The 10045-nt window shown below is 44.9% G+C and overlaps 1 protein-coding gene across 9 annotated transcripts in view; it reads right to left on the bottom strand.

Annotated features, from left to right (window-relative positions):
* Positions 1-1873: 1873 nt before the first annotated feature.
* Positions 1874-10045, bottom strand: part of LOC106571171 (rho-associated protein kinase 2) — a 74518-nt gene continuing 66346 nt past the window's right edge. For 2 of the 9 annotated variants that reach the window (XM_045695595.1, XM_045695597.1), the window contains exons 27-33: positions 8197-8424; positions 7157-7224; positions 6789-6877; positions 6451-6529; positions 6034-6304; positions 5325-5637; positions 1874-3946 (exon numbers count right to left, since the gene is read on the bottom strand). In XM_045695595.1, the coding sequence (XP_045551551.1) occupies positions 3850-3946; positions 5325-5637; positions 6034-6304; positions 6451-6529; positions 6789-6877; positions 7157-7224; positions 8197-8424 (1145 nt within the window). In that variant the 3' untranslated portion in view covers positions 1874-3849. Of the gene's footprint in view, positions 3947-4499; positions 4801-5324; positions 5638-6033; positions 6305-6450; positions 6530-6788; positions 6878-7156; positions 7225-8196; positions 8425-10045 lie in introns of those variants that run through there. The other 7 variants (XR_006759142.1, XR_001320866.2, XM_045695596.1 and 4 more) reach the window with 7 other exon arrangements.

Here is a 10045-nt window from a genome sequence, read left to right as displayed (position 1 = left end):
TCTAAGTATCAATTGTAGACTAAACTCAGATTTCACGCTTTAAAATTATATTTTTTATACATAGCCTATATTGTAACATTACAGGGAAAAATATGTGCAGTGAAATATTTAGTTTTCGTAAAAATAAAACTATCACATACAGTACCAGTCAAAAGTTTGGACACACCTACTCATTCAAGGGTTTTAATTCATATTAAAAATGCTCATACATTGTAGAATAATAGTGAAGACATCAAAACTATGAAATAACACATGGAATCAAGTAGTAACAAAGAAAGTGTTAAACAAATGAAAATATATTTTATATTTGAGATTCTTCAAAGTAGCCACCCTTTGCCTTGATGACAGCTTTGCACACTCTTGGCATTCTCTCAACCAGCTTCATGAGGTAGTCACCTGGAATGCATTTCAATTAACAGGTGTGCCTTGTTAAAAGTTAATTTGCGGAATGTCTTTCCTTAATGCGTTTGAGCCAATCATTTGTGTTGTGACAAGGTAGGGGTGGTATAGAAAAGATAGCCCTATTTAGTAAAAGACCAAGTCCATATTATGGCAAGAACAGCTCAAATAAGCAAAGAGAAATGACAGTCCATCATTACTTTAAGACATGAAGGTCAGTCAATCCAGAAAATTTCAAGAACTTTTAAAGAATCTTCAAGTGCAGTCGCAAAAACCATCAAGCGCTATGATGAAACTGGCTCTCATGAGGACCGCCACAGGAAAGGAAGACCCAGAGTTACCTGGTAACTAAGTTCCTTAGAGTTACCAGCCTCAGAAATTGCAGCCCAAATAAATGCTTCAGAGTTCAAGTAACAGACACATCTCAACATCAACTGTTCAGAGGAGACTATGTGAATCAGGCCTTCATGGTTGAATTGCTGCAAATAAATCACTACTAAAGGACACCAATAAGAAAAAGAAACTTGCTTGGGCCATGAGACACGAGCAATGGACATTAGTCCGGTGGAAATCTGTCCTTTTGTCTGATAAGTCCAAATTTTGCGATCTCCGCATGTGTGGTTCCCACCACGAAGCATGGAGGAGGTGGTGTGATGGTGCTTTGCTGGTGACACTGTCAGTGATTTATTTAGAATTCAAGGCACATTTAACCAGCATGGCTACCACAGCATTCTGCAGTGATACGCCATCCCATCCGGTTTGCGCCTAGTGGGATTATAATTTTTTTTTCAACAGGACAATGACCCAACACACCTCCAGGTTGTGTAAGGTCTATTTGACCAAGAAGGAGAGTGATGGAGTACTGCATCAGATGACCTGGCCTCCACAATCACCCGACCTCAACCCAATTGAGATGGTTTGGGATGAGTTGGACTGCAGAAGTGCTCAGATTGTGGGAACTCCTTCAAGACTGTTGGAAAAGCATTCCAGGTGAAACTGGTTGAGAGAATGCCCAAGATTGTGCAAAGCTGTCATTAAGGCAAAGTGTGGCTACTTTGAAGAATCTTAAATATATTTACATTTTTTTGACACTTTTTTGGTTACTACATGATTCCATGTGTTATTTCATAGTTTTGATGTCTTCACTATTATTCTACGATGTAGAAAATAGTAAAAAATAAATTAAAACCCTTGAATAAGTAGGTGTGTCCAAACTTTTGACTGGTAATGTATCTTTGTGGCAATAATACACTGACAGAACATGTATTCCTATATATATACACATACACTAACATACCTAATACAGACCCATCTAATTATATAGCTTATGAGGATCACCCAGGCATGTATATGGCTAGGTCTGTATATATTTCATCATGACATTTATAAAATAAGGCAGTTTTAGAGTGACCTGCAAAGTATTTCATTTTCTCGATCCATGAAATCATGGAATTGTACAAACTTGCACACGCATAGTGTATGAAGCCTGGTGCCAGATCTGTTTGTGCTGTCTTGCCATTGGCATGACAACAGCACAGCAATGGAGTTGGCAAGACGGCACAAACGGATCTGGCACCAGGCTATACTGTAGAAGGCAGAAGGTGAAACCATTTGGTTTACTGAGACATATGCAAGTCCGACTGCAGTCCTTACATGAATGCAACGTTAACCTGACCCTCTTTCCTAAAATATATGGCGTTTTGCAGTCTTTGGTTGCATCCAAAATGGCACCTTATTCCCTATATAGTGCAACTACTTTTGACCATAACCCTATGCGCCTTGGTCAAAAGTTGTGCACTATATAGGGAATAGGGCCCCATTTGAGACACTGCTTTGTCTCTGAAAAGGCAAAGTAGATGTATAGGTTCCACTGTGTTCAGGCTCCAGTCAAAGTCCACATTATGTGAGAGGAGTCAGCACATCTTTGTATCATAGAGGTAAACTGTGAAGAGAGAAAATAAATTAATTCATATGGCATTTTGCTAGATGAAGTCGGATTATTCACATAAGAGTGCGTGTAAAAACACATACAAAACAGCTAACTAAACACCAGCCATCAACACCAAACAGCTAACAAAACACCAGCCATCAACACCACACACACACCAAACAGCTAACTAAACACCAGCCATCAACACCACAAACTAGCAGCACACAGCATGCAACTAAACAAAGATTTGTTGAGAACTCTGACAAATCAAACACACATTAACACTGACTGTGGTGGGTTCTACAGCAGAACACCGACTGTGGTGGGTTCTACAGCAGGACACCGACTGTGGTGGGTTCTACAGCAGGACACCGACTGTGGTGGGTTCTACAGCAGGACACCGACTGTGGTGGGTTCTACAGCAGGACACCGACTGTGGTGGGTTCTACAGCAGGACACCGACTGTGGTGGGTTCTACAGCAGGACACCGACTGTGGTGGGTTCTACAGCAGGACACCGACTGTGGTGGGTTCTACAGCAGGACACCGACTGTGGTGGGTTCTACAGCAGGACACCGACTGTGGTGGGTTCTACAGCAGGACACCGACTGTGGTGGGTTCTACAGCAGGACACCGACTGTGGTGGGTTCTACAGCAGGACACCGACTGTGGTGGGTTCTACAGCAGGACACCGACTGTGGTGGGTTCTACAGCAGGACACCGACTGTGGTGGGTTCTACAGCAGGACACCGACTGTGGTGGGTTCTACAGCAGGACACCGACTGTGGTGGGTTCTACAGCAGGACACCGACTGTGGTGGGTTCTACAGCAGGACACCGACTGTGGTGGGTTCTACAGCAGAACACCGACTGTGGTGGGTTCTACAGCAGAACACCGACTGTGGTGGGTTCTACAGCAGGACACCGACTGTGGTGGGTTCTACAGCAGGACACCGACTGTGGTGGGTTCTACAGCAGAACACCGACTGTGGTGGGTTCTACAGCAGGACACTGACTGTGGTGGGTTCTTCAGCAGGACACCGACTGTGGTGGGTTCTACAGCAGAACACTGACTGTGGTGGGTTCTACAGCAGAACACTGACTGTGGTGGGTTCTACAGCAGAACACTGACTGTGGTGGGTTCTACAGCAGAACACTGACTGTGGTGGGTTCTACAGCAGATATCATATAACAGTGAATGTCCAACTCAGTGACTGCCATCAGAAAGCTCTACACAACCCAACCATTACTGGCAATCTATTCTGTATAATGCCCCTATTGAAATCACACAAAACGTGCATATCAGTGATAATACCGGTATGACATTTAGTAGACAATTGTATCCAAAGCAACTTACAGTACAGTGAGTGCATACATTTTTAGTCTGTTATCCCTCCCAGAATTGAACCTACGACTGAGGCGCCATGCTCTTACCAATGGAGCCACACATGCATCAGGACTCAACGCCTCCAACAAAAACTCAATTTCCCAGCAGCCACTGCTGAAGTTACCCCTCACTTCCTCAGAAGCCGAACATATCATCATCATCATCATCATCATCATCGACATCCTCCAACGACCAACTCCAGTCCTTCAGGCTTTCAAAATCAACAAGCAATCTGAAACGGTAGAGGGAGTCCCCCTGGTGTCAACCCATGGCCTGGAAGGGACTTTGCAGTCCATGGCAGCACTGAGGCACCATGTTTTAGTCAGACACTTCAGTGAGCAATTCCTGATTCTCTACCTTTCTGCCCTAACTGTACACTTTCATGGATTGAAAAAGACTGGTAAGAAATATGGTCCAAACTCCCTAGTCCAGCCCATACACACACCAATCCAGTTCACTCCTAGATAGAGAACGGTAGAGAATTGGGACATGGGGTCAGCCCTGTACAGTTACTTGAGATGCATGACATGAGGCAGAGGGTGGAGGAGCGGCTGAGAGAGGTAGTGGTTAGTAGAGGTGACATGAGGCAGAGGGTGGAGGAGCGGCTGAGAGAGGTAGTGGTTAGTAGAGATGACATGAGGCAGAGGGTGGAGGAGCGGCTGAGAGAGGTAGTGGTTAGTAGAGGTGACATGAGGCAGAGGGTGGAGGAGCGGCTGAGAGAGGTAGTGGTTAGTAGAGGTGACATGAGGCAGAGGGTGGAGGAGCGGCTGAGAGAGGTAGTGGTTAGTAGAGGTGACATGAGGCAGAGGGTGGAGGAGCGGCTGAGAGAGGTAGTGGTTAGTAGAGATGACATGGATGAGTGGTTGGGAGAGGTAGTGGTTAGTAGAGATGACATGGATGAGTGGTTGGGAGAGGTAGTGGTTAGTAGAGATGACATGACAGGCAGTGCAGCAGACAGACAGTCACATAATACTGCCTGGGGTCTGCTACTTACAGTCTAGCAGAGTGATTAGCACTAGTATGATGGGGGTTCAAAGGTGAGGAGTCAAGTGTCAGTGGAGGATGATTCTGAGCATGGGGCCAGCACTAAGGGAAGTGGCCAGTGGAAGAGAGTGAGTTAGGAGCTAGCTGAGCATGTGAGTAAATGACTTTTCCAGCATTCTGAAGCTTTCTACACCCTTCGTATTCATTGCTAAGGTGAATGATGGACCTCACACTGATGACACCAACTTGGCTTTGGTTATTTGTGAAGGTATAGTGTTGACATTCTCCATTGAAAGTGTGTGTAAGTCCAGGACTAGGCATAATCTTTGTCTGGGAAACCGGCACATATGTGACAGTTTGTAATAAGTATTATCCATAAAAGACTCAAGCAACAGCAAGAACATTATGCCATGATTGCAGATTCGTTTATAAGATAAGTTACTCATTAGCTCATAAACTGGCATGAAGCTAAGCAAGATAACTCTGGTCTAAAAGACAAGTAACATAAACCATTATGTGATTACTGTGGAAAGTTCCTAGAATGAAGAGTCTGACAAGTACACTCCTACACAACACAACACTTGAAAGATTTCCAGTTCCTAGTCAAACCCCACCCATCGTCTCACCTGGGCTTCCCTTCAAGCTGAGTCTTCTGGCGGCTGGGCTGGACCTTGATGGCTCCACGGTAGGAAAGGCTTGGGGAGTTGCGGGGGGGGGAGCGTTGTGGGATGTTGCGGGGGGAGGCTTGTGGTGAGGCTTGTGGGGAGGAGCGAGAGGGTGGCTCGGGGGCTTGGGCAGCGGAGGCTGCAGTGGGGGCGGGGCTAGGGGTGGGGTGTTTCCGGGGGATGCGTTTGATTAGCTGGCTGACCCATCTCTTCTGCTCTGTCTGAGAGCCGGCCAATAGGAGTAGGTCTTTGGCAGTGGACATGTCATAGTTTACTGAGGAGGGACGAGGGTTAAGGTTAGTCAATACACTCTAAAACAGGTAGAAAACCCATAAAAATAGGTACCATTATGAACTGTGCTGTACATTGGTTAACAATACAAGCGGGGACTAACATTCTAAAGACTGTTTTTCAAAAATTCCTGTGACATGAAATTCAACCCTTCCCTCTAAACCTAGCAGACCAGGGTTAAAATAATATTTGAAATCATTGTTTTATTGAGCTTGCCTGGCGGTATGGGACCAATGGAATTGTCCCAAAAGTGCAAACTCCACCCATCTGGCCCTCAAAGCAGGATAGGGCAAATTATTAAGATTTTTTTATTGTTGAAAGATTTCAAACAGTATTTGAACCACGGCCCTACAAGATGTGACCTTTGCCCTCTACTGACCCCTGCAGGGGGCGATGACCTCCTCCTTCCGGTCTAGGTGGTCCTTATGGCACTTGGTGTGGCAGCGACGGCACTCCAGCGCAGGCGGCGGCTTGAACACGTTCCACAGGGGCCGCGTGCACGCCTCGCAGCTCGACGGCAGGTGGTAGAACGTGGGGATGAACTCGTGACCCTTGTGCCTGACGAAGGACGAGCGCTCGCCTGTCAGCGTCAGGGGATCCACCGCAAACTCCTGCTCCCGCTTGCTCTCACCCTCGTTGGCGTACAGAATCTGTGAGGGGGAAGAAAGGGAAGAGAGAAAAGAGGGATGAGAGAAGTGAAATTCACCATTACCAGTTTTTCTACTGCTCAAAACATAGAGGAATGTAAAACCAGTCCAGGACAGCTTGGCTCAACTTTGTGTCTGAGTTATGTTACCTGGAATATCCGGGGGATTTCTTTGACGTCAGCGCGGTACACGTCTGTCTGAGTGACCGGTCGGATGTGGAACAGCTTACTGGAAGGAGGAAAGAACAAGGTTATGAACAAGGTTATGATGGGCATCTCAATACAAGCAGTTGGTCTTTATCGGCCATAGGAATTCATGGTACGAAAACAGAGAGGCTTCGTCTCAAATAGCACCCTATTAGCTACATAGGGCTCTGGTTAAAACTAGTGCACTATGGGCCCTAGTTGAAAGTAGTTCAATATATAGGGAATAGGGTACCATTTGGGAGCAGACAGAGCCACATAAGAATGTGGATGTCTTCACTCACTCGATGTCTAGGATCATGAAGGGGTTGGACTGCTCTCGGTCCATCTCACTGTTGTAGAACAGAATCTTCTTACTGCTCACTACCACATACTGTCAGAAAGAGAGAGAACAGCCACACTTTATCATCTCAATGGCTGGGGAAATATCAATGTCTGTAGACATGGGTTCAACTAGTATTTGTTTTCTTTTGAATACTTTGGAGTGTTTGATTGAGTGCTAAATGGGCATCGTTTACACTTTTGGGACTATTCCACTTGTTCCCATTGAGCCAGGGGAGCTCAATCGATCGCAGATAAAGCATTTCAAATACTATTAGTACCCAGGACTGCATTAGCAGAAGGATAGGCGGAGCCAGAGGGAGCACCATACCTTTCTATCCCATCCAAACCTCTTGGTATTCTTGGCAGGAAGTGACAGCCAGCCCTCCAGCCTGGTATCTGTTTTGCATACAGGAAAAAGGAATTACATTAGCAGGTAGCCTAGTGGTTAGAGTGTTGGGCTAGTAACCGAAAGGTTGCAAGTTCGAATCCCTGAGCTGACAAGGTACAAATCTGTCGTTCTGCTCCTGAACAAGGCAGTTAACCCACTGTTCCTAGGCTGTCATTGAAAATAAGAATTTGTTCTTAACTGACTTGCCTAGTTAAATAAAAGGTAAAAAAAAATAATAATAATAATAATAATAAAAAAATAGACTATTCCAGTAGATTCAGCGGAAGCAGCGGAGGTTAGGAACCAATCCACACGGCACACTTCGTTGTCTCAACAAGTTAAACCCCTGTTGTCAAAACAAACACATTGCGTGCATCATATTATGCCCTTTAGCCAATTAATTCTCTATAAACATTTTTTACATGACTTCCTTGCAATTGTATTTTGGTATCATCTACCAATTGTGCTTGAAACAAAGCAGGGCTGCTTCGAAATGACACCCCATATATTGTGCACTCATTATGGGTCAAAGAAGTGCACTATATAAGGAATAGGGGGCCATTTCAGATACAGCTCAGGAACCCTACACTGGATCCATTCCAACAGAAAAAAAGTCTGGACAGTCCTCATACTATAGTTTGAGTCAAGTCAAGGTTAACAGGGGCCACAAAATGTTAGGCTGCCACTTTCCGCACACAGCTACAGAACACCAGGCAGTATTAGTAGCACTGTAAAGCCACTGTCAGTAGTGTTAGTGGCTTTACTCGTCTGTCTGTCTGTCTGTCTGTCTGTCTGTCTGTCTGTCTGTCTGTCTGTCTGTCTGTCTGTCTGTCTGTCTGTCTGTCTGTCTGTCTGTCTGTCTGTCTGTCTGTCTGTCTGTCTGTCTGTCGTGTTAGACAGATGAGGCGGGAGAGAGAAGGTGCGTATCTTTGGCTACTAGCTGCATTGTGTTTGAACTTTGAACCAGCATGCGGGTTCACCTGCACCACTGCGGTCAGGCTCTGGGGGCGGCTGCTCATAGGTGAGGGCCAAAGGTTGGCAGCCATGTTCTAACAGCCCGTCATTTCCTTCATACTCTTCTTCCTCCTCCTCCTCAAAGAGAGGGTGAGATACTCTGAAGGAGGGCCGGGTCGCAACGCTGACAGATTTCTGCGTGCGCTGGTAGTGGAAGGACATGGACTCAGAGGTCTGGGAGTGAGTGATGTGCACTACGCAGCCACAACAGAGAGAGAGAGAGAGAGGTAGAGAGAGATGTAGAGAAAAAGGATGAAGGGAAAACAGGCAGGAATAAGGAATAACAGGTGTATCTTAAAGCAGAGGTTTAGGAATAGTGAAACAAGGGGTGGGAAAGGCCATAAAGGAGTGACGGGGGAAAATAAACGTGTGAGGGACATTGTGCTGAGACAGGGGAGGATAGAGGAGAAGAAATACTGTGGAAAAGACAGCACAGAGATGGGGGCCGATTGACTAACAATTAGTGTTAAAACCTCTTGGCGTTCCCCTAGGATAGGGGGCGCTAAAGCGATTTTTGAAAAAAATTCGTGCCCATTTTAAACGGCCTCCTACTCAAACTCAGAAGCTAGGATATGCATATAATTAATACTTGTGGATAGGAAACACCCTAAAGTTTCTAAAACTGTTTGAATGGTGTCTGTGAGTATAACAGAACTCATATGGCAGTCAAAACCCCGAGACAGATCGAAACAGGAAGTGGAATTCTGAATTGCGAACTCAACTTCATCCCGTTGCCTATTAATCACACCGTGAGCTATGGTTCATTGAGCACTTCCTATTGCTTCCACTAGATGTCCCCAGTCTTTACAAAGTGGTTTGAGTCTCCTACTGTTAAAACTGAATGAATGAGACACTGTGGAACGTGGTCACACGGAGAGGGCCATCACCATTATGACGCCGACGCCCCTGGTTACCCTCCCCTTTCGAAACACAATGCAATCGTCCCCCTCGAATCTTATTGGCTCTCTTGTTGAAAAACGCCCTGAAGATTTATGTTATACAACGTTTGACATGTTTGAACGAACCTAAATGGGAAAAAAATGCATTTTCTCGAAATGGCTGTCCCGTGGCCGACGGAAGTTTTGGAGCAGCCTTCAGACGCGCTAACAAGAACAAGCTCTTGGAACATAAAGGAGTATTTTTTTCGAACGAAAATACATTTGTTGTGGACCTGGGATTCCTGGAAGTGCTTTCTGATGAAGACAACCAAAGGTAAGGGATTATTGACAATAGTATACAAGACTAGATGTGATATGCGATTGTTCCAAGATGGCACTGACCTGTAACGTTAGCCTATTTTTCAGAGTATCGCATCCCCTTTCATCGCAAAGTATGATTACCCAGTAAAGTTCATTTTAAATCTGGCATTACAGGTGCTTTCAAGAGATATTCATCTATAAATCTTAGAATGACAATATTACATTTTAAAAATGTTTTTTCGAATAGTAATTTAGTAAATTGTAGCTCTGTTTCATCGGATGCATTTGAGGGAAAATAGTTAGTCAACGTTACGCACCGATGTAAAATGCTGTTTTTATATATAAATATGAACTTTATCGAACAAAAGTATGCATGTATTGTGTAACATGATGTCCTAGGTGTGTCATCTGATGAAGATTGTCAAAGGTTAGTGCTGCATTTAGCTGTTTTTTGGTTATTTGTGATGCATGTGGTTGGTCGGAAAATGGCTATGTGGCTACTTTTACGATATAATCCTCTAACATAATCTAATGTTTTGCTTTTGCTGTAAAGCCTTTTTGAAATCGGACAACGTGGTTCGATTCAGGAGAGGTGTATCTATAAAACGATATAATT

The sequence above is a fragment of the Salmo salar genome, chromosome ssa15 (assembly GCF_905237065.1).
Source record: "Salmo salar chromosome ssa15, Ssal_v3.1, whole genome shotgun sequence".
NCBI lineage: Eukaryota > Metazoa > Chordata > Actinopteri > Salmoniformes > Salmonidae > Salmo > Salmo salar.
Note: the sequence above shows the minus strand (reverse complement) of the source record. Positions and strands in the feature narration are given on the sequence as shown.